The 23,047-nt window shown below is 53.2% G+C and overlaps 2 protein-coding genes across 3 annotated transcripts in view; both read right to left on the bottom strand.

Annotated features, from left to right (window-relative positions):
• CROCC (ciliary rootlet coiled-coil, rootletin) overlaps positions 1-7,321 on the bottom strand; it is a 54,749-nt gene extending 47,428 nt beyond the window's left edge. The window contains exons 1-2 of the mRNA XM_070458445.1: positions 7,315-7,321; positions 2,327-2,998 (exon numbers count right to left, since the gene is read on the bottom strand). Of these exons, the coding sequence (XP_070314546.1) occupies positions 2,327-2,998; positions 7,315-7,321 (679 nt within the window). The remainder of the gene's footprint in view (positions 1-2,326; positions 2,999-7,314) is intronic.
• Positions 7,322-8,959: 1,638 nt separating this feature from the next.
• On the bottom strand, positions 8,960-22,223 carry NECAP2 (NECAP endocytosis associated 2). 2 transcript variants are annotated; one of them, XM_020877977.2, is made up of 8 exons: positions 22,084-22,213; positions 19,767-19,867; positions 17,278-17,382; positions 17,111-17,192; positions 16,060-16,168; positions 13,268-13,445; positions 10,131-10,215; positions 8,960-9,331 (listed from the first exon to the last, which is right to left on the bottom strand). In XM_020877977.2, exons 1-8 carry the CDS (start codon positions 22,173-22,175, stop codon positions 9,283-9,285), a joined length of 801 nt encoding a protein of 266 aa, XP_020733636.2. In that variant the 5' UTR covers positions 22,176-22,213; the 3' UTR covers positions 8,960-9,282. The 2 variants fall into 2 exon arrangements, with proteins under 2 accessions (XP_020733636.2, XP_070314863.1); XM_070458762.1 differs by lacking the exons at positions 8,960-9,331; positions 10,131-10,215 and adding exons at positions 14,111-14,428; positions 15,007-15,122 and having other exon boundaries at positions 13,353-13,445; positions 22,084-22,223.
• Between the last annotated feature and the right edge of the window lie 824 nt (positions 22,224-23,047).

Raw genomic sequence — 23,047 nt, 5'->3', positions numbered from 1 at the left:
AATCTTTCCTTTCCTCTCCTCCCCAAAAATTATTTGCTCAGTCATCCAGTTATGGATGAGTTATAAACTGCAATCAAGACTGTTGACAGAAACATCAACAACCTCAGATATGCAGATGATACCACTCTAACAGCAGAAAGCGAAGAGGAACTAAAGAGCCTCTAGATGAGGGTGAAAGAGGAGAGTGAAAAAGCTGGCTTAAAACTCAATATTAAAAAAACTAAGATCATGTCATCTGATCCCATCACTTCATGGCAAATAAAGAGGAAAAGGTGAAAGCAGTGACAGATTTCCTCTTCTTGGCTCTAAAATCACTGCAGATGGTGACTGCAGCCATGAAGTTAGAAGACAACTGCTTCTCGGAAGGAAAGTTATGATCAACCTAGACAGCATATTAAGAAGCAGAGACATCACTTTGCCGACAAAGGTCAGTCTAGTCAGGTCTTTCCAGCAGTCATGCACAGATGTGAGAGTTGAACCATAAAGAAAGCTGAGCACTGAAGAATTGATGCTTTCGAACTGTGGTGTTGGAGAAGACTCTTGAGAGTCCCTTGGACAACAAGGAGATCAAACCAGTCCATCCTAAAGGAAATCAACCCTGAATATTCATTGGAAGGACTAATCCTGAAGCTGAAGCTCCAATACTTTGGCCACCTGATGAGAACAGCCAACTCATTGGAAAAAGACCCTGATGCTGGGAAAGACTGAGGTCAGAAGGAGAAGAAGGTGACAGAGGATGAGATGGCTGGATGGCATCACCAATTCAATGGACATGAGCTTGAGCAAACCCCAGGAGACGGTGAGGCACAGGGGGCCCTGGCGTGCTATAGTCCCTGGGGCTGCAAAGCGTGGGACACGACTGAGCGACTGAGCAACACCACATCCAGCCACGGAGAGCTGAAGCCACAGCTGAGACCCACATGTGCCTAGTTCCGGTTTTAAACAATCACACGATGGCTACCATTATGTAGTCCTTACTGCCTGCCAGTCACCACCCAAGCTTTCTGATGTGTGTTACATAAGCCACTGCCACCTCTTGCCCAGCCTGCTGAGATGGCTCCTCATGGGGGTCCCTACTTCCTATCGTCCCCCACCCCAGTCTGTTCTCACACATCCCTCTTCTGTTCAACCCCCACTCCAGCTACTATCACACTCAGAATAAAATTCAAAGTCCTACCACGCCCACAAGGCCCGATCGATCCAGCCCTGGTCCACCTCTCCACCTCATCTCTCCTCTCCCCAGGGCACTCCTCTCCAGCATTGCTGGCCTTCCTGATTCCCAAACACACCAAGCACGCTGCACCTCAGGGCCTTTGCACCTGTCACCTTCTCTGCCTGGAATGCTCTTCCCCTTTCCTTTCAGGGCTGACTCCTGCTTCTCAACCAGACCTCGGCCAAAAATGTCACGTTATGAGAGTGTGAACCCTGATCATTCCAGCCATAGCAGTTCCTGCCAGTGACGGTTCACTGTTTTTTTTTTTTCCCTACAGGTATGCTGTCGTTCTGCTCCAAGGGCAGGAACCAAGTCGGCCTTGCTTACCGCTGTCTCTGCAGAGCTTAAGGCCCCAAATACCATAACCAGTTGTTGAGTGAGTGAAGGAATGCTAGGAGACAAGTACTTAGAAAACTAAACGAAAAAGAAAAAAACAGAAAGGAAAAGAAAATTTCCCTGGGTTTGTTGGGGGTCACATAGGGCAAGTCTTGGCCTGTGTATTCTCCAGAGGATCCCACAAGGACCCAGGGAACACATATCCGACACCGGCTACATCTCAGGAACCCAAAGTTAAAAACCTCGCCAAGTCCCCCACAGCGGAGTCCCGGGTGGGAGGGGGTACCTAGTCCCCAAGGGCTGACCCAGGGCTTGAGAGAAAGACGGTGAGGAGTCAAAGAAACCTCCAAGATCCAAGGTTTCTGACTCCTGAGGTCCTTCCTGAGGAGCCTGCCCTGGCCTTAGCCTCCGCTCCGATAGGGCCACAGGATTTGGTTGGTAAACACCTGCTGTGAGCTTAGCTAAGGAAAACAGGAAATCTCAGATGAGAACAGATGGTACCCTACCGTCGCTTCCCTCCAACCGTCTCCCAATCCCCTGGATAAGTGGAGGTCCCAGAGGGAGCTGGGGAGACTGGCCCCCAAGAAGGCAGACACTGGCTCAGAGTGCCGTACTCTCGTGTTTGCATAAAAATCACAAGGGAGCCGGCTCACAAGGGCAACCCCAGAGATGGGGGTCTCACGCCCCACGGTGAGAGGCCCCAGGAGGGCCCAAATCCCTGCAGGGTTTGCCATCTTGGGGAACTCAGTGGACCGCGCTGGGCCTCAGTCTCCTCACGGGCAAAAGGGGGCTTCTTGAGACTTCGTAGGCTGCACTGAAACAAAATCCCCAGCACGGGGGGCAGGGCCAGCGCCTGGCCCACCGGAAGCGCCAGAAGGGATGCCTGCCGGTGGCGGAGTTGGGAAAGGCCAGCCCAGCCGCGCGCGAGGCGACGCCCCGACGGAGAGGCGGTCCGTCTGCAGGCCCAGGCGAGCACCCGCCTCCTCCCGCCCACCCTAGGCCGCGGGAATCGGGCGGGGTTTGGAGCCGGACGGCGGGCAGGACGTCCGCAGAGGCCGCGGCCGCGGGCAGCGCGAGGGGCGGCACCCGCCCTGAGGCCCCTAGGCCCCGGGACCGCGGCTCCGGCCCGCCTCCGCGCGCGCCCGCCTCCCCGCCTCCGCGCGTGCCCGCGAGCCGCCCCACCCGCGGCCGCCGCCCGCCGCGCGCGCCCGAGCCCCTGGCCCACGGCAGCGCGCGCCGCCGGCTTCCTACCTTCGCGCGCCAACGCCGCTGCGGCGCAAACCGAGCGGGCCGGGCCGGAGGGCGGGGTCAAGGCGGGACCAGAGGTGGGCGGGGCAATGGCGGGTCGGAGGGCGGGGCCAGAGGCGGGGTGGAGAGGGGCCTGCGCCCGACCCGCCCGCGTCCTCGCGTAGTCCCGCGTCGGGGGCGCGCCCTGGGCCCGGGGCGGGGCTGGTCGCAGGGGGCGTGAGGCGGGCTCTGATCCGGGAGCTACACTGGACGGAGGGCTTTTCCCACGGGGTTGCGTTTACTGTTCCGGACAGTAATAATCCCAAACAGGGATTATTAGCTCCTTATGCCAAAACGGGAAATTGAAGACTAAGCCTCGACTAAGCTCAGGGCCTGGAAGCTGCAAGGTGGTACAGTCGACTTGGAAACGAGCGGCAGTCGGGTTTTGTGTCCCCTGCTGTTTGGTCACTAGGCCGTGTCTGACCCTTTGCGAGCCCATGACTGTAGCCCACCAGGCTCCTCTGTCTTTGGGATTCTCCAGGCAAGAATACACGAGTGAGTTGCCATGCCCTTGTCCAGGGGATCTTCCCGACCCTGGGATTGAACTCCCGTCTCCTGCATTGACAAGAGGATTCTTTACCTCTGTGCCACCTGGGAAGCCCTTGTGCCCCCTGGCCCTGCCTTAGAGGCCTTAAACTCCTAAAGTCTGGCCTCGACCCATCACCCAACCAGGCTGAGGCTGTGCCATCCCCACTACGCAGCCCACAGTAGCATTGGGAGTCATCAGTTACTTGACTTGTGGGCAGAATGTATTTGTTTTCCTGACAGTCCTGAAGTCTCGGATGAGGCACTCTGGCCTCAGCTTGTTCGTGGGTAAAATGGCAGAAACCCACGTACTGCCCCTTCAGTCTGAGAAGCTTGGGTGCCTTCTCCACATGGAATGGAGATGAGACCATAGAGGAAAGCAGGTTTGAAACTAAACAGTGATGTGTCCTGTCTTTTCTAACAGTAGGTTAGATGTCCATCCTCTCAGTGGGCCTCAACTTCCCTGCATTCTTGAAGGCACTGGATCCATTTCAAAAGGGGGAGGCAGGCAGGTCTGAATCTCTAGGGTAGAGGAAGGAATGTTTTATCTGAAAAAGCATGTTTAATTTTGTGATTTTACATTTGGAAAAAAGTAAATTCCCACAAAGAAAAGCAGCAGGCCTACAGCTGATGGTTCTGTGTTTCCCCACCGGTAGGAGGGGATGGATGGTGGTGGTGCTCAGTTGTGTCTACCTCTTTGTGACCCTATGGCCTGTAGCCCATCAGACTCCTCTGTCCATGGGATTTCCCAAGCAAGAACACTGGAGTGGGTAGCCATTTCCTCCTCTAGGGGATTTTCCTGACCCAGGGATCAAACCCACATCTCTTGCTCGGCAGGTGGATTCTTTACCACTGTGCTACCTGGGAAGCTCACTGAATGGTAGTTTTATCTTCGTCAAAGCCTGGGTTTTACACCTGAGAAACTACTAGGGGCTGCCAATGTGTCCTTCAGGCTCTGATACCTGGGGATGATGCAAGCAAGGCTGCGACCTGGGCCAGGCCTGAGAGCTACGGTCCAAGACTTGGGTCAATCCCTAGGGTCTGGGATGAGGAGGGGTGTGAGGTTTGGAGGAGAAGGGCAGTTTCCCTGTGGTGTCCCTGGCCCAGCCTGAGGAGGGCTGACCGACCTCTGCCAGTAAGGGGATGGACCGGGCCCCCAGCTTCCCCAGAGTGGCTCAGGTCTGTGTCAACCTGTCCAGAATCTCCAGATTTGCTGAATCCCTACCCAGGCCCAGCCCCTTCATGGATCACAGCCTTGCCATGACAAACCTAGACAGCATATTAAAAAGAAGAGATATACTTTGCTGACAAAGGTCAATATAGTCAAAGCTATGGTTTCTCCAGTAGTCGTGTACAGATATGAGAGCTGGACCATAAAGAAGGCTGAGTATTGAAGGATTGATGCTTTTGAACTGTGGTGCTGGAGGAGACTCTTGAGAGTCCCTTAGACTGCAAGGAGAACTAGTCCATCCTAAAGGAAATCAACCCTGAATATTCATTGGAAGGACTGATGCTGAAGCTGAAGCTCCAATACTTTGGCCACCTGGTGTGAATAGCTGACTCACTGGAAAAGACCCTGATGCTGGGAAGGATTGAAGGCAAAAGGAGAAGGGTGTGGCAGACATTGGGATGGTTGGATGGCATCACTGACTCAATGGACAGGAATGTGAGCAAGCTCTGGGAGACAGTGAAGGACAGGGGAGCCTGACGTGCTGTAGTCCATGGGGTCGCACAGAGCTGGGCACCACTTAGCGACTGAACCCAGGTCCTGACAGGCTCATGGTCTTTCCAGCCCACTTCTAGTCCTGCCTGTCCCCACAGAGCCCTTACTTCCAGGATGTTGCTCACAGCGTTGAGGTCTGTGCTCAGACCCTGCTCTGAGCTCCAGCGTCTGTGCTACCCCCTTCTTGCCTGTCTTCCCAGGCCCATCTGCACCAGGTCTCCCTTGGGGGGTCCCAGTGCCCACACCTCGCGGGCAGCCCACGCTGGTGGCCTTCCACACTGCTGGCTGTTAGCCTCCCATTTTCTTGTTCCATCCTCTGTCCCCTTTAAACTCTTCTGTGAAGGGGAGGAGACCGAGACGTCACAGAGGTGCAGTGGCTTGCCCGAGGGCACACAGCGCGAAGTCAGTGGGTCTAACCCCATGCTCTTTCCTCTCCCCCACAGTGCTGACTCCGGAGATTTTGGGAGGGAGAGCAAACACAGCTCCTCTCTGCTGGACCTTCTTACCCCGGGGGCTCCTAGGAGCCCACTGCAGGGAAGCACACACTGGCATCAGCCCTCCCCCGGAGGCCTTGAGCCTGCTGCCGCGCTGACCCGGGGCTCTGTTGAGCCTGGCCTGTGGGCGTTTGAACCCGCAGGGCTGCTGACCCTGGTCGCTGCCCCATAACCAGGAGGCACCCAGCCCTGCGCCCTGGGTCCGGCCACTGGAAGGAAGTTATGCCGGCTCCACCGTGGAGGGGTCTAAGTCTGTGGCTCCGGTAACGCAAACACATGACTGGGACTTAGCACCCCCAGGCTGCTAGGGCCAAGGGCTTGCCAAACCCTGGTGCTAGGCTGGGTTGGACTCTGCACCCCATCGGCAAACCACATTAAGAAAGAGGCTTAGAGGATCTGTGTTCTGGTTAACTGGACTTGCTGGATTCCTTAAGGTTAACTGACAGGGTCTTTTTTATAATGCCTGACTTTAAGATTTTTTTTAAACCTTAGTTATGGCTGTGCTGGCTCTGTGCTTCTGCGCCCGCGTTCTCCGGTTGCTTAGGGTGGTAGCCAGTCTTTGCTTTGACAGCAGGCCTTTCACCACCATGGCTTCTCTTGCTGTGGAGCACGGGCCTTATTGCCCCGCAGCATGTGGACTCCTCCTGGACCGAGGATCCAACCCGTGCCCCTGCAGTGGGGGCATGGAGTCTTAACCACTGGACTGCCGGGGACGTTCCTGAGACAAATTTTACATTAAGGGCACAGAACAGTGCCTTGCAGACATAAGCAATAGCTGCTGTCACAGAAAGGGGAAATGAGGCCCCAAGGAGCAGGTTAAGTGACCTCCCAAAGGCATACTACCATTAAGCATGTCCAGACCCTTCTCTTCCTCCGACTCCCATTCGGATGCCCTTCACACACCTGTTGTATTAGTTATCTATGGCTGCTTAATGGTATAACTGCAAACTTGGCAGCTTCAGACACATTTACTAACTCAGTTTCAGGGTTCGTGGGTCTGGGCACAGCTTGGCTGGGTCCTCTGCAAGGCTGCCAAGTGCTGGCAGACAGGGCTCATCTGAGGATCAACCGGGAAGGGTCTGCTCCCCAGCTCAGGAGGCTCTGGCAGCGTCCGGGTCCTTGCAGATCGCTTCAGTTTCTTGTTGGCTGTCGGCAGAGGCAGATTTCCCACCTCAACACAGTGACCCTGGGACTAGGGCAACTCACGCAACATGGCAGTTAGCTTTTTTAGAGCTGGTGAGACAGATGTTGCAATGTTATATAGTCATGAAGATATCCTGTAGTCTCAAAACCCTCAACCCAATACCTACCTCCTATCCCCACCCCACCATTTGGAAGCTGCAGTCAAGGATGTAAGTGAGGAGACGCGTGGTTCGGTACTGGGGGCTGTCCTGGGGACCCTGGTCCCATAGCTGGGATTCTAGCTGGTGACGTGTCAGACTGTCCCCTGCCCTACAGATCCCTCAAGGTGCTTTCCAGGGTAGATTTTTTTGACTGCAGTTTCTTCATCAGCACCATTATGAATAACAGTTCTGGATGCATTACCTGATTCTTCATCAAGGTGACTAAGGTCTAACTACAGGATGGGCCCCTGCGAGTGCTTTATGTGCCTCATCCGAGTGGCACTGGCTCAAGGAGACCATGGTCACACTTTCTTTTTTTGGTGGTCAAACATTTTTACCAGGAAGACAGTCTAGATCAAAGCCCAGGTCTGTCTCCAAGACCCAAGGGCTCACCTCCCATGGTGCGTGGTTCCTGTAAGGGTCTCCTCTGACTAGGCTTCCTCTTTCCCAGCCTCTAAGGCACTGAGAGAAGACGGGGAGTCACAGCGAATGGACAAAGAAGGTCACTACTCCTGAGAGTCCCTTATTGCAATTTCCGTTTCCTCACTTACAGGACAAGGGGACCCTCAGTTCCAATCTTCTCTGTCCTTGGTTGTTGTTCAGTTGCTCAGCTGCGTCAGACTCTTTGGAACCCCATGGACTGCAGCACGCCTGGCTGCCCTGTCCTCCACCATCTCCTGGAGTTCGGTCAAACTCACGTTCACCATCCTACTACCTCCTCCGCTGTCATCCCTTAACACTGCTTACTAGTCAGAGGGGCCATTTCTATAACCAACAGTGAAAACACATCTTTCTTACAGAACCCACAGGCATGATAAGCGCTATGGCCTTTATCTTGTTTTTCGGTCTCTGTGTCTGGACACCCTTACTATTTAGGGAGCTGCTTCCATGGAGGGAGGCAGGGCTCGCCCCCCACATTTGAGGGCATGAAGCCCAGAATGTCCCAGAAGGGCAGAAAGGCTGTACTCGTAACCAGAGAAATTATTGGTTGCCTTAGGGCAACAGGGACAAATCCCCCCATTCTGGCCAACCTGTCACTGTGGCCCCAGACTTAAGTCTGGACGTGGGTTCAGTGGTAAAAGGCAGTGTGTGTCCTGCAGAGGCATCCTGGAGGGGTTAGCAGCCATGGCGCCAAAAACATTTCCATCTCTGACATACACTGACAGAGTAGAAATATTTATTTTTTATCTTAGAAATCTGGTCCCACCAAAAGGCCAACGCTTTTTTTTTTTCAGTTCATCATCTAGAACTTTCAAAAAAGAACCCTTTCAGTTAAAGAGGTAATGGATGTCAATGAAAGCGATTTTAGAGGTGTGCTCAGATAAAATTATTTCCTATAAACCGGGAACACAGACAAGCCTGGACTTCCAGTTGCTTCAGAACTCCTTCTGTCACGTACAGTCCCCGAAGGAGAGAAGAAAGGAAGGAGTTGTCTGCAGACAAGGCACTTCAGGAAACAGCCGGGAGCGAACCCAAGTCCGCCAGGACTCACGCAGTGAGCCTGGGAGCCCAGACGGCTGCCCGCGGACAGCAGGGCTGAACCCCTCACCTCCATGAGAACAGCGGCCTCTCTGGCCCAGACGCAATCCTACCTGCTGCCAGCGCCTGCCTTGGCCCTGCCCTGCCCTCCAGGCCCTGCACACACGGAAACCAGGCCACGAAGTTGAGATGAACACCGTTCCTGAAGCTCAGAGCAGCTCCTGCGGCTGACGGTGAGGAATGCTTTCAGAGGCTCCCACGGGGGCAGGCTGCCAGAGCATGCTTTTACAGAGACCATGAGTTAGTGCAGATCAGCACGTTAGCAAAGCAAACATTAAAAGAATCTTAGAAAGCTGGCTAATACTCTTGGTTTCCCTCCTGACCATCTGCTCAGGCTGCAGCATAAAAACCTGCTAGAAGTCAGGATGGAGCCCCTCCTCCTGACTGGAATGGCTACAGCCAATGAGCATGGGGAAAGGCCCCCTCCAGAGGGCAGTCACGTGACACCTATGACCTCCCCAGATGGGCTGATCTGAATCCAGGCAGCACACTCAACCCCTTCTTTTGCTTTGGGGGCTTGTGTTTAATAAGTCATCGCGATGGAAGCGTCTCAGAGTCTCTCTCATGTCAAGAGGACAGACAGGGTCAGGGGTCCGGGACTCTTCTTCCATGTTCTGGCTGCAAATTCGAATCCCAGGGAACAGTGTGACACGGGGCCAGTGTATTGCCCGACACGCCCAGTCTGTCGAAAGATCCAGGCAAGGAGGAGAGGAGAGACATGCTCCTAACAGAGGCTGGCCAGGGAGCGCCGTATTCTCCTTCCTTCAGCCCCGACGAGGCGGCTCCTTTCCAGAAGTCGTGTCAGGAAGAGTCATGTCCAGATCAGAATTGGACCCAGCCTGCGCCTGGCTGAGTCTGGCTGGAGGTCGACCTGGAATGATAGGGAGGGGGCAGATTTTAAATGTTTGGAAATACAGAGCACAAGAGATGTAACTTCTCTCCAGGCAGAAAGAACTCCAAGAAGCCAGTCCCTGAATGTTGTTCTAGAGCAGGAGTCAGCAAACCACAACCCAGGACTAGACCAAATCGAGTTCTCTGCCTGTTTATGTAAATAAAGTTTCACACTCACTCACTTAAATACTGTGGCTATTCTGGGCTACAAGAGTGGTGATGAGGAGCTGGGATACAGACCACCTAGCCTGCACAGTTTAAACTTTTGCTTCCTGGTCCTTGAGAGAAAATGTGTGCTGACTCCCAACCTACAGCCTGTTCACATAACAATGCTGTGTGTTTAGCATCTTTTCACCCTGACCCCTAGGTAAAGGCTTGAAATTTTAAGGAAGCAGAAAAGGCAGAGGTCCCATGAGGACGGGCCAACGCCAGAACCCTGGTGAACGCGTGGCCCAGTGTTCTGGGGTAGCTAGCGGGGAGGAGGAGATTAGAGGTACTGGTGACAAGCCAGAGTACCTGGTGAGGTGGTTTAAAGACCAGAAGGAACTGCAGAGGGCGGCTCCAAGCCAATCAGCAGCAGAAGGCAGCAAAAAGCCTTCCCAGAGAGAAACGTGCCACCCGGAGTGGGCACTCTGGGGCTCCTTCCCCTCACTGGCCTGAAAGTGTCTGAATCGGCGCTCTTGCTCCCAATGTCAGAAGGAAGGCGCTGGGGTGATCCCAGGTTTGTAAAGTAACAGCCCTGGCCCCAGTCCCACCACAGAGAACCTGATCCTCCTCACCCTGTGGATTTGGTGAAGTCTCCCCAGACGTCGGCGGTGGCAGTGGTGGCAGGCTTGGGCTGTGGCCAGGACACAGTGGCACCTCCTATAGACGTCCCCAAGTCCGATGGGAAGGGAGGGGAGAGAAGGAGACAGAGGCGTCAGAGGCCTCCCCTTCTGGCTGCCTCAGTAACCCGAAAATCAGACTCATGATTCCAAGTTGCTGAGAAAGACATGCAGAAATGTGCTTTTTGGCAACAAAATGCCTACAGCCATTCACATCTCTGCTTCTTCTGACGAGCCCTTGAGGGGCTCCTGGAGACAGCACAGAAGGCCACACACCAGGTGGAGGGGAGGGGACCAGCGGGGGTGAGTCACACGCCATCATTCTATCTGAAGCAGACCTCGCTCCAACCGTTTATGCTGCAAATCTGTTTAAAATGTACCATCTCCTGACCTCTTGGATGGAGAATGCTCACCAAAACTGCAACACTGTCTTTATATAAAGTCCTCGGGTCAGTGTCTGGCTCAACTAGCTGAGAAAATTATGTGCCAGACATGTGCCAAGTCCTAGAAGCCAAACTGTTAAGGGGCTGGGGAGTCTTCCAGAAGTACCAAGTGGGCATCTGCGTGGGTGTCGTGACCAGGTGGAGGGCACGACGGGGCGGCAGGGCGTACTTTTCCAACCCCTCCCCCAGCACTGCCAGCACCCCTTCCAAAGGTCTTGTGCCCACCACCTGCCTTCCCACCAGCTACGTCTAACATCTAATGGGCTGGAAAACCAGGTAAAACTAAGGCCCTCCAGAGTTTAGTAGTTCACCAAGTTAAATACTCAGTGAACTACAAAACTTGGGCTTCCCTGGTGGCTCAGATGGTAAAGAATCTGAGGTCAAGAATCTACAGGTAAAATCCGCCTGCAATGTGGGAGACCTGGGTTCTACCCAGGGTGGGGAAGATCCCCTGGAGAAGGGCATGACAACCCACTCCAGTATTCTTGCCTGGAGAATCCCCACAGCCAGAGGAGCCTGGTGGGCTACAGTCCATGGGGTCACAGAGAGTCAGACACGACTGAGCTAATAAGCACGTAAGTATTTAATACATTATCTCGTTTGAACTGCGCCACAGTCCCTGGGGGAAGACAGGCCAGCCTGTTTGACTTTATGCAGGTTACTTAAGCCTTAGTCTCCGTATTTCTAAAATGCAGACAGTAGTGATGAACACTTTTCATAAGACTGACCGGTCTGAGGATCAAATATGTTAACAGAGTCTTCGAACAGGCCTAGTCAACAGTGATAATGATGGTAATGATGCTGCTGCTAAGTCAGCTCGGTCGTGTCCGACTCTGTGCGACCCCATAGATGGCAGCCCACCAGGCTTCCCTGTCCCGGGGATTCTCCAGGCAAGAACACTGGAGTGGGTTGCCATTTCCTTCTCCAATGTGTGAAAGTGAGAAGTGAAAGTGAAGTCGCTCAGTCATGTCCCACTCTTAGCGACCCCATGGACTGCAGCCCACCAGGCACCTCCGTCCATGGGATTTTCCAGGCAAGAGGACTGGAGCGGGGTGCCATTGCCTTCTCCGCTAATGATGCAGTGCTGCTCAAACGAGAGCTAATGTTCAGGGAGCGCTTACAATGTTCTAGGCACCGTTCCACGCGCTCTATGTGGGTTGGCACATTTGATCCTCACAAGAAACCTGTACTATAGGCATCATTACTACCCCTTCCTACAGATAAAAAAACGGAGGCACAGAGTAGCAGGCAATCTTCTGAATGTCACACAACGGTAAGCTGGATTTTGAACTCAGATCAGTCTGGTCTGAGAACATAGCAAGTGCTCATAAATGCTGGCTAATCATAACCCCAGCCGCCTGTCTGGTGTATCACGTCATAGGGCCTTGGGGGCAGAGGCCTGGGGCTGTACCTGCAGTGCCATCAAGGCATCAAACACTATCTGGAGCAAAGTAGGGACTCCACGTTGGCACTAAAAATGCATTGGCCACAGACAGAACGCCTGAGACTATGGCCCTCAGACCTCAGTGAGCCACCAACAGTGTGAAGTGTGCAAGTTCCTGCCCCTGTCGCCAGAATGCCAACAAGCCCAGGGGTCCTGTGACCTCACTGTGACTCCAGAGGCCAGGCAGGCGCCCTCCCTGCTGCTCCTGGCGTTCTCTGGGGGTGAGGGATTCCCACAGGGCTGAGGTGTGAAGCCTGACATCCAGGTAAGCCCGACCTTTCAAAGGGAAAGCAAGCAGGCTTCTTGTCGGGACCCTCCCCCACCCAACATGCTGGTGAGGAAAGGGGTCTGGCGACAGTCACCCAGCCCAGGGAAGGCCAAGAGCATCACACCAGCCAGGCAGGCAGGGTGGGGACACTGAGGGGCCGGGCTGGCCTCCCGGCCCCTCAGCGGCTAGCACGAGGCACTGACTCCCAGAACCCCAGGTCTCCAGAGGCGCTGCTTACGACCTGGAGCGAGCACCAGCGCAGCTGCTGAGGGAACTGCCTCGCGGCGTCCAGCGCCCAACAGCCTCGCTGAGGAGCCCGCTTCAAACTCAATCTCCAGTTTTACTTCCCACCACCCACCATGGAACACTCGTGCGGCCTCCATCTCCGTAACACACCAATGTTTAAAAATTAAAAGTCTACATCCTGTTCATGCTCTTCTTCTGTCCGGAACACCAGTACCCCCAGCCCGATCTTTGTCCTTCAAGGCCTGGTTCAATGCCACCTCTTCCATGATGACAGCTCCCCAGACCATGCGGCTGGTAATGAGTCTGGTCCCCCTGCATTTGGTCTCTGTGCCCAGGACTCTTCTCTTCTATTATTAACAGACTGAGCATCCTGTGCCCAGAGGCCACGTCGCCATCACTCACTCACTCAAAAAGCAGCCTCCAAGAACCCAGAACCCACGTGCTGATGATTTCACAGCAACAAGTGAACTGCAGTCCCTGCCCACTATGGTGGGCCAGAAAACCTGAAGGAGAGGTGGTGGGAAAAGAGGAAGCCCTCATCCAGTGTGGGCAGGACCAGCTTTGTGGCAGCCACCCTCCAGTTCCTCACGACGGGCACTGTGACCAGTGTGGGCGAAGGAAGGAAAGCCGAGGGGCCTGCTGCCGGGGGGAGAGGAGCCTAAGTTGTGGGGCATCACCCTCGTACACTGACCTGAGCTGGGAGAAACTGCTGGCTGGACAACAGAGCCCCCCACAGACAAATGCTCCCCGGGGAGAGGGGCCAGGGCAGCAGTTCTTGCCCCTGGGGGAGGGGGAAGCAGGCTCAGTCCTCCCGTGCTGGTGGGCCGGGCGCGGGGAGTCCCAGCTGCGCCTTCCTTCTTCTTCATGCTCTAGAGAGAGGGGAGGGATAAGCATCAGTCAGTTCCGCTGGATCCCACTGCCACCAGAAAACTTCACAAGGTGACCCCGGGGCCCCAAACGTCTGCATCACCAGGACGCTCAGCAGCCATCCAAAGGGCACTTTCACTGCCGTGGACTGTACTCAGCACATCGCGATTTGAGCGCCATCAGGAGCTCCATCCCACGCCCCCCTGCGCAGCTGAGGCGGAACACTGAGCACTGACAAAGGTGTGAGGCAGCCAGGACACACATCCTCCCGGTGGACGCGAGAACGGAAACCACCTTGGAGAGCTGTTTGATTTAAAGCTGAACATATGACCTGATGCCCTTGCCATTCCACTCCTACATGGACCCAGCAGAAATACGTACACGTGGGCACCAAAGACACCATCTGAACACTGACAGCAGCTCTCCTGTAACAGCCCCAAACTGGAAGCTACCCCAATGCCCACCATGAGGTAAACTGCACAGATACTCAAGATACCTTCTCATAATGCAGCCTGCCACCACCATGAGGATAAACCGACCACACTCAGCAATATGCATGCTCTCACACATGCCAGGCTGAATAAACGAAAGGAGTCACACACAAAGGAGTATGAAGGGTATGAGTCAACCAATAAAACGTTAAAAACAGCATCAGGATAGTGCTCACTCTGTCCTGCAGAAGAGAGCAGGGGAGGGGCTTCCAGAGTGGCGAGAGCCATCCACACCTTCGTCTGGGGGCGGGCTTGTGTGAGCAGGTATTGATTTCTTTATTTTCGGCTGCGCTGGGTCCTCACGGCTGTCCGTGGGCTTTCTCTCAGCATGACGGTTCTCCTCCTGCGGAGCACGGGCTCCACAGCACAGGCTCAGCAGTTGGGTGCACAGGCTTAGCTGCTCCAGAGAATCTGGGATCTTCTCAGACCACTGATAGAACCCGTATCCCCCGCAATGGCAGGCAGATTCTGAACCACTAGACCACCAGGGAAGCCTATATATTTGTTTTTTAAAAATTCACTGAGTTTTGCATTTATAATGTGTGTACTTTTCTGTATGCATATTATACCTCAATGAAACATTTAATAAAGAAAAACAGAAACCTCAACACCGAGGTGAACCAGAAGTCAGAGCATCTCAAAGATGAAGATGGCGTGGTTCCCACCCTGCCAGGCAGCAGCAGCTTAATCAAATGCTGAGATCACAGACTAGAGTCAAGTGGACTGAAGCGAAAGTCACTCAGCCGTGTCCGACTCTTCTCGACCCCACGGACTATCCAGTCCATGGGATTCTCCAGGCCAGAATACTGGGGTCGGTAGCCCTTCCCTTCTCCAGGGGCTCTTCCCAACCCAGGAACTGAACCCAGGTCTCCCGCATTGCAGGCGGATTCTTTACCAGCTGAATACTGGGGTAGGTAGCCTAAGTCCTCCAAGCCCTAGGTATGCATACAGCTGTGCTGATTATTTCTAGCTTGACGACCCTGCACAGGACCCTCAAGCTCTCTAAACCTCCATTTCTTCTCCTAAAAGGGAGAATGTTTAATCTGCAAGAGAAGCACCCTAAAAACACTACCTGGCACACAGTTGATGCTCATTAAATGTTAGTTTCCTCCCAGCAAGACAGAGATTCACATCCCAACCAGTCCACTGGACATGACCTGGATTTTCTCTTAAGAGACAGTTGGCCAACTTCAAGGGTCCCAAATCATCACCAGCAGGAAGCAGAAGAGAGGAGAAAGAGATAGTAAGTGAAGCGGAAGACTGTTATTTTAGGATTACAAACTGTCTTCATAAACAAATCCACTAGGTCCTCAGTTCCCCCAATCATTCAGCTCCACCCCCACAACCAGGCAGAGGGCACGTCTTGCAGTCCAGCCCAGCTCAACCTCTCCCAAGATGCAGGCCCGTCAGGACCATGACGAGGGAGCCAGGACACCACCGTCAGCAGAGCTGCCCGCGCCCCGCAGTGCCCACCCGATGCTTTCTTGCCCAGCAGAGTGCTGCCAATCTTTTTTTTTTTTTAATTTGGCTGTGCCAAGTCTTAGCTGTGGCACGAGGAATCTTTTAGTTGCAGCATGTGGGAGCCAGTTCCCTGACCAGGGACTGGACCCATGTCCCCTGCATCGGGAACGTGGGGTCTTAACCACTGGGCCACCAGGGAAGTCCCCAAAACACAACCTGGGATGAGCACACGGGCCCCCCTGCCAACAGCCAACACAGAAACATCAGCTATGGCAGCAAGCGACTGACGTTCTTCAACTCAAGAGGCTTTGCACACACCATGCCCTCTGAACCGCCCTCTGACCTCTCTTCCCTTGCTCGTAGGTTGCTTCTTCCAGGAAGGCATCTCTGGTTCCCCCTAACTCTAGGCTGCAGGACTCCCCACCCCAGGAGTTCCTGGCACTGAAGACAACTCGGGGTCACAGACCCTTCCCGCCACGTAATCACACCCAGACTCCCTCATGTCAGCTCCACGCTGAGCTCCGTGACAGCGGAGCCCTCTTGCTCGCCCCCAGCGCAGTACCTGACGTCCGGCCGCTACTCAGTAAACATGTGCTGAACCGTGAGAAGAGTGGCGGCTCTAGGCTGGGCTTGGTGTGGCAGTCAAGGCAGGGGTAGCACTCACCGCAATGTTGAGCTTGATGGTCTGGCCCTCCTTGAAACTTAGGTCCAATTTGGGACCTTGATCTGGGTTTTGGGCTTGTTTTGCAAATTCACACTGTTGTTTCACCCACCTGGGGAAAGAAGAGAGAAGAGGTGAGGAAGGGGTGCGCTGCCCTGCATTCACGCCCTCGCTTCAGTCCTACCTGCCATCCGTCCAGGACGAGGCTTTTACTGCAGCCTCGGGGAAGAGACTGAGAGCAGCTTGAGAATCAGGCCTGAACACAAACCCTGGCTTTGACATGGAAGCAGCTGCAGGTTTGTCACTTTCCTCATCAGCAAAATGGGATGACGGGTCCCTATGCCTTAAAGACTGAAAATTTCACGAGGTCATTGATAGAGAGGGTCCTAACACTGGTCTTCAGGAAATCTGAGAACCTGGTCCTCTCCTCCTCAGCATGTGGCATGAAGACTAAAACACCATCCAGGGGCTTAAAAAGTAGATGGTGAGACAGGATAGACACCCAGCAAGTGGAAAGCAACAAAAAGGTCCCACCCTCCAAAGAGCAGCCCTCCAGCAGCCACCCAGAGCAGAAAGGAGCTAGAAGCACTCACATGAGCAGCTGCACACTCCCCACAGCCAGAGGTGGAGGCCTCAGATGGCAGGGGAGCAGGCTTTCCTGCCCTGTGACCTTCAGAAAGGCCCAGCAGGGTGCGTACTGAGCGGCCTGGGAATCCGAGCACTGCTTATTACAGCATGGAGGAAGAGGTCTGGAAAGGCCAAGGGAGCCGGGAAAGGACTCCGGCTGCTCAAGGGCCTGACGGGGCAGAGACGTGACACCTCAGAGGCTGGGGCAGCTGACGAGGGGGCCAGAGATGGGCCTCAGGAAAAGGGGACCTCACGGCAGATGAGGACTCGCAGAGCGCAGAGGGGCCTGTCTTAAAGGCGAAGTGAGCTCCCTGAGACTCTGAGAGCTGACAGATCACACACAGCCACCTGGGTATCCTAACCTGGGAGATCATTCTGTCCCGGGAAAGAGGGAGGAGGCATGAGTGTGTCTCCTGGAACCACTCACTTGAAATGGTCCTGCAAGGCAACATTGAAGTCAAAGGCGTCACCTCGGTCCCCGAAGCCAATTCCAATAAATGCCCGTCGCCCTGGGGGACAACACACAATCAATCCTACTTTCCAAAGGCAGAGAAAACCCTTCTCAGAAGAGGAAGCCCCAAGTCCCGAGCTTACCGTTTCCATCCTCAATGCGGATAACGAAGTACCTGCTGGAATCTGTCACGCTCTCCACAGCTGTGCCGGGAAACTGATCCACTGGGGCCTGAGCAAAGAGCTCCCCTAAAAGCAGAAGTGAGGATGAGCCTTGAGTCCCTCACAGCCTATTTCTATCCCATGACTGGGGCCCTTGCCCTGCGAGGCAGATTGGCAAACGTGACTCTGGGATTCAAGTCAAACGCATTCTGGCTAAAGGCATGTAACAGGAATATAACCCATGAAAGATTTAAGTCAGAGGTGGCTTACAGGTCAGATCCAGTTCTTAGTTTAATATTTTCAATTTAACTGCCAAACACTTCAAAATCAAATTACATGTAAAATAATCCAGATTTCTGGCTTCTCTTAAAATCAAAAGCTCTAGCAATGTTGGGCTTCCACTTCCATGTGAGAATGATGGGCTGGAGCTGGTCACCATTCCGTGTCTCACCCATTCACACCCACCGCCTGTACCCTGAGCACCCTGGTTCAGGGAGATCACACCTTCCACATCAGTCAAGTACCTGAGGCAGGACTCGAGGGACAGGTGAACCCAGTGAAGAGGGAGGGTTTCTGCACTCTCAGAAGAACCTGAAGCAGGCTGATTTAATCTAATCACGGGCCAAAAGAGTGAGTGATTTTAAAAATAGCTCTTCCTTGGAGTAGGAAATGGCAACCCACTCCAGTATTCTTGCCTGGAAAATTACATGGACAGAAGAGCCTGTCGGCCTACAGTCCATGGGTTGGCATGACAGAGGGGGTTTGAGGGAGGTGGGTTGATAGCAATAAACAGGTGGAACTAAAAAAACAACAAAAAAACAGCTCTTGTAAAATGCATCCCCTTATCAACTACGGTCCAGGGTGTAGTGCAACATACACCTTCTGTAAGCATTTACAACTGGTATTGTTTTCAAGTGTACTGATCTCTGTTGATGAGTCAGTTATTGACCACTTTCTACTAAATCCTATGGTTCAGAGGTGACTGTGATCAAGGCTGAACTGAATCCAAATCGGTGGCCCAAGTCTGTAGCTTCTTGCTAACTCCTCTGCCTGCTCTGGTCTGGTCCCTGGGGATCCGGGATCCCCCTGGATGCCTTCAGCCTAGAGCAGCGGTTCCCCACCACAGGTGACCTGGCCTCCCTTCCAGGGGCATCTGGCGATGCCTGGTGACACTGGTGGGTGCTGCTGGCATCTAGTAGGCAGTAGTCAGAGGTGTCGCTGAGCATCTTAAATATGACTTAGATCACAAAACTCAGCTGACCCCAAATGTCACTACTGCTGAAGCTGAGACACCCTGGCCTAGAGTGATTGGAAAGTGAGGGACAAACATGACCCAGTGGGCATGACCCCAAGCTAAGAGCATCCTGGGGTGGACCCTGCAGGTGAGGCTCAGCTCTGAGCAGTGGCTGGTATACCAGGTGTGTACCTTGGTAGTAGTTCCCAGGGTCCCCAAAGAACAGGTGCTGCCATTCCCTTGTGACGCCACCTGGGACGTCCCAACAAATCTCCCAGCCAGAGTTCTCTGGGCAGACCAGGCAGCCGTCCCTTCAAACTCCTCTGCCATCAATGCTTATTCATGCTTGAAACAAATAGGCGCTTTGGGTCACCTTGCAGTTCACAAAGCATTCGGATATCTACATGCTCATTTTGTATTCCAACAACCTCATGAAGCAGGAGCTAATGTGATCCCCATTTCACCAAAAAGGAGGCCAAGGTGTCAAACGTCATGTGGCTTGTCTAAGGTCCCACAGCTCAGACACAAGAGGCAGCCAGTTTTGCTCACAAATCTTTGCATTTTATTTGCCCCACAAAGGAAAACCTCTACGGTAGAAAAAGAAGACACTACAGAACACTGGGGCATCCGACTGAGAAGCCCTGCGTCTGATTCCAGCTCTGGGGGGGTGGGCTGGGACTGCTCCAGGCCATGTTGCCCTCCACAGCTCACCCAGAGGCGCTGGTGGCACAGGACTGTCGGAGATTTTGCCAAGGGTGACAACTGTCAGCTGACTCCAACAAAGCCCAGCTTGGCTTGTCCTCTCACCACAGAAAGAGCTGAGAAGGACAATTTCCAGTTCTTTCAGTTAATGGGTGTGGTCAGTCTGGAAAGTTACCATTTAGTCGATAAGCAGAATTCCTGATTAAGAAACCAAGCTCATAGCAGAAGTCAACGTGTGGCTTATCTTCCAAGCAAGCTCCAGGGCTTCCTACTTGGGATCCACCTGTAGGCCTTTTCTCTCTGGGCTCCCAAATTAGTATTTCCTTAAAGACGCCCAAAAGAACAGGTGCTTGACAGGAAATACTTCCTTTTAAACTAAAGGTTGGGGAATGGAGTCAGTGTACAAGTATACCCAGGCTCTGATCTCCAGGACAGGTCCCCTGATTCCGAGTGGCTTGGCCAGGCCCCGGCCACCCCCCCTTCACAAAGCGGGAGGCGCGGTGCCTCAGCCCCATGCAGGCCTCCCGGCCTTTACCTGAGGTCCTGTCCTCCAGCTTGATGTAGGCCACCCGGCCTTTGGCGGTGATCCGCAGCCGGCCACTCCATGATGGCTGGTCCAGCTGCCACTCCGCAGCCCTGAAGGGACAAAAACCGTTGTGCCGCTGCCAGAGGATCCTGCTCCCCTTCTCCAATGTTGGGGGTGGGGATGGGGCCGGGAAGGGCATGTGGGCTGCATGCTCCAGACTGGAGGTTGGCAAACTTCTCAGGAAAAGGACCACACGATCTCTGTTCGCACTCCTCACTCACTCTGCAGTCGCAGAGGGAAAGCAGTCATGCTGTGTCAGCATGCTGGTGCTTCAGGTGTTCTAAGTATTTTCTACTGAGCAGGGCTGTATTTCAGTGAAACTTTATGGACAACCTGATTTTCATATAATTTTCACATTCTGAAAAATTCTTCTTTAAAATGTTCCCCAACCATTTAAAAACGTAAAAACCATTCTGAGCTTGCTGCTGCTGCTGCTAAGCTGCTATGAGCCAAACAAAAACATATGGGTCACAGCTGGCCAACCCCAGCTTATAGATGATAAGTTCCAGATTATAGAGACCTTCTCTGAAGTAGAATTCTAGGTGTTTTTCTGTAGAGAAAGCAACTACCGGGACCCATGGTTTGCAGAAGACACTGCCAGGCTGTGGCCGTCAGAGCAATCAGCTGGGACCACTGAGACCATCTTGGAGGAGAAGGAGAAGGGGAGCAAGCAGCAGCAGAAGAGCAAAGGAGAGCAACAGGACATGCGGGAAAAGTGAACGAGCGTTCAAGAAATCTATTCTCAAAGGTAGCCTGAGAAGAAATAAACCCAGGAAACCACAGACCTATCACAGTGGCCTCTTTTGGCTCTTTTAAAGCATTGACTTTACATTTTATTTCTAAGAAGCATCTCAGTAAACCCCTGAAAAGCAAAAACCTTGGGTGTTTCCAAGAGGCTTTTCTTGGAAGTCCCTAAGCATATGCCAGGCCTTGGAGAGACATCATAACTGTGGACACAGGTTGTTTTGAAGTCCACATTAAGTGCGGACTTTCGATTCACAAGTCAGCCAACTCAGTTTCAGTTCCTCTTATTGGGGCAAGAGGCCTTTAGCTCAAGTTAAGCAGAGCTCTGAGACTGAAGTGCAGGGGTTGGCAGTTTCCATTTTGCGAACCTAGCCAGCCTTAACACTTGGTAACCTCGATCTCTGGGGGACCAGACTAATGCTACTGAAGGGAATGGAGGCAGATGACCATCCCTGGTTTGGTGGTGGCCCATCCCGTTTGACCACACAAAGCAAATAAGTTTTTGTTCTCACTATTGTTGCTTTCATATTATTTTTAAACTATGTCAGGGATGTAGTGGGTGTTCAATAAAATATTTGTTCACTAGAAAATCAGCTACGAGACCATGTTAACACAACTGAAAAGTAACAAGAAGCCAGAGACGTTGACACCCCGTCATTCTTGGGGTGCAGGCCAACCCTGTATCTCCAAATAACTTGGACAAACATTGCCTTCAATATCGCCCACCCTCCACCCCCACCCCCGTGTGGCACAAAATAGCCAAAGGCTAGGTTATCCGTATGAGACATTATCTTATTTTCTTTTAATATTTTTCATTTGACAATGAAGACAAAATGCAATGGTGACAAAATGCAAACTGTCCAAAGACATACGGTGAAAGGAAGTATCCTCCCAACCCCCTCTTTCCTCTGGCAGGGCAGTTTCCTGTGTTCACTTCCACATAATCTACTTTTACAAACACGCCTATTGGTTCGTCTTAGGTGAACATTTCACCAGTCAAGTGCGGATGGATGCCTCTCAACTGCCAGAGGCTGTGATCAAGACCGAGGTTCGTGCCAAGACAGCTGGGCAGGGCAGGGCCCCTGGGCTTTCAACGTCAGCTTAAAACTTCCCAGGACGGGTCCTTTGGACCGGTTCTGGGCTCCTTTCCTTCCCTCGGGGATTTCTGCCAGTGACAGGGCTCCTCCCCCGCAAGTCTTTCCAAAGATCCCTTCTGGGCCGTCAGCTAACGCTGAAAAAAAGGTCTGTGACACCACCACTCCCGACCACGTTTAGGGTCCCTAAGCACTATATACCGCTTTCAAGCCTTCCCCGCTGCCAGGACCCCATTCGTCGGACTGAGACATGAGAAAGTCTGGGTCCCCCTCGCTGATCCGGCCTCGACCTGAGAGAACTCGCAGCATTACCTGCGCCCGCCCCTCGCCTGTCAACTGGCCAGGCAGTCCTCTCCCACAGTGGGCGTGTAGGGATGGCCGGGGAGGGGTTAGGTCGTGACTAGCCTAGCCTGGCAGCAGGTAGTCACCTGTAACCACGGTTAGTGGCCCGCGGCGGGATACGGTAGACGTGGACATCTGGCTTCACACAGAGAACCGACTCGTACTCCGCTTCCTCCATCTCGACGCCCCGGGCCCGCCGGACTTCCGGCTCCTTCCCCGCCCAACGGAAGTCGCGACTCTATGACTCACGTCAGGCTAGAGCGGCAGATCGCAGGCGTCAGCCGCTTGTCGCCGCGCGCCGTTTACTGGAGGCCTCGCCTCACGACCTGTGGCGGAAGAAACTAGGAGCCACCCACCAAACTGTGGGAAATTCTTAAAGAGACGGGAATACCAGACCACCTGACCTGTCTCCTGAGAAATCTGTATGCAGGTCAGGAAGTAACAGAACTGGACATGGAACAATGGACTGGTTGCAAATCGGGAGAGGAATAGTCAAGACTGTATATTGTCTCCCTGCTTATTTAACTTATATGCAGAGTACCTCATGCGAAATGCCTGGCTGGATGAAGCACAAGCTGGAATCAAGATTGCTGGGAGAAATATCAATAACCTCAGATATGCAGATGACACCACCCTTAATGGCAGAAAGCGAAGAAGAACTAAAGAGCCTCTTGGTGAAAGTGAAAGAGGAGAGTGAAAAAGTTGACTTAAAACTCAACGTTCAGAAAATGAAGATCATGGCATCCGGTCCCATCACTTCATGGCAAATAGATGGGGAAACAATGGAAGCAGTGAGCTTTATTTTCTTGGGCTCCAAAATCAATGCAGGTAGTGACCTCAGCCATGAAATTAAAAGATGCTTGCTCCTTGGAAGAAAAGCTATGACAAACCTAGACAGCATATTAAAAAACAGAGACATTACTTTGCCAACAAAAGTCCGTCTAGTCAAAGCTGTGGTTTTTCAAGTAGTCATGTATGGATGTGAGAACTGGAGCATAAAGAAAGCTGAGCACTGAAGAATTGATGCTTTTGAACTGTGGTGTTAGAGAA

This window comes from Odocoileus virginianus, chromosome 30 (genome assembly GCF_023699985.2).
Source record: "Odocoileus virginianus isolate 20LAN1187 ecotype Illinois chromosome 30, Ovbor_1.2, whole genome shotgun sequence".
Classification (NCBI taxonomy): Eukaryota; Metazoa; Chordata; class Mammalia; order Artiodactyla; family Cervidae; genus Odocoileus; species Odocoileus virginianus.
Note: the sequence above shows the minus strand (reverse complement) of the source record. Positions and strands in the feature narration are given on the sequence as shown.

Excerpts from the sequence above, each read along its gene's own strand:
- NECAP2 (XM_070458762.1), bottom strand. The coding sequence starts at position 22,175 with ATGGAGGAAGCGGAGTACGAGTCGGTTCTCTGTGTGAAGCCAGATGTC. Across the intron at positions 17,383-19,766 it reads GCTGGAGGACAGGACCTCAG|GGGAGCTCTTTGCTCAGGCC; the intron begins GTAAAGGCCGGG and ends TTCTGCTTTTAG. Across the intron at positions 16,169-17,110 it reads GCCTTGCAGGACCATTTCAA|GTGGGTGAAACAACAGTGTG; the intron begins GTGAGTGGTTCC and ends TTCTTTCCCCAG.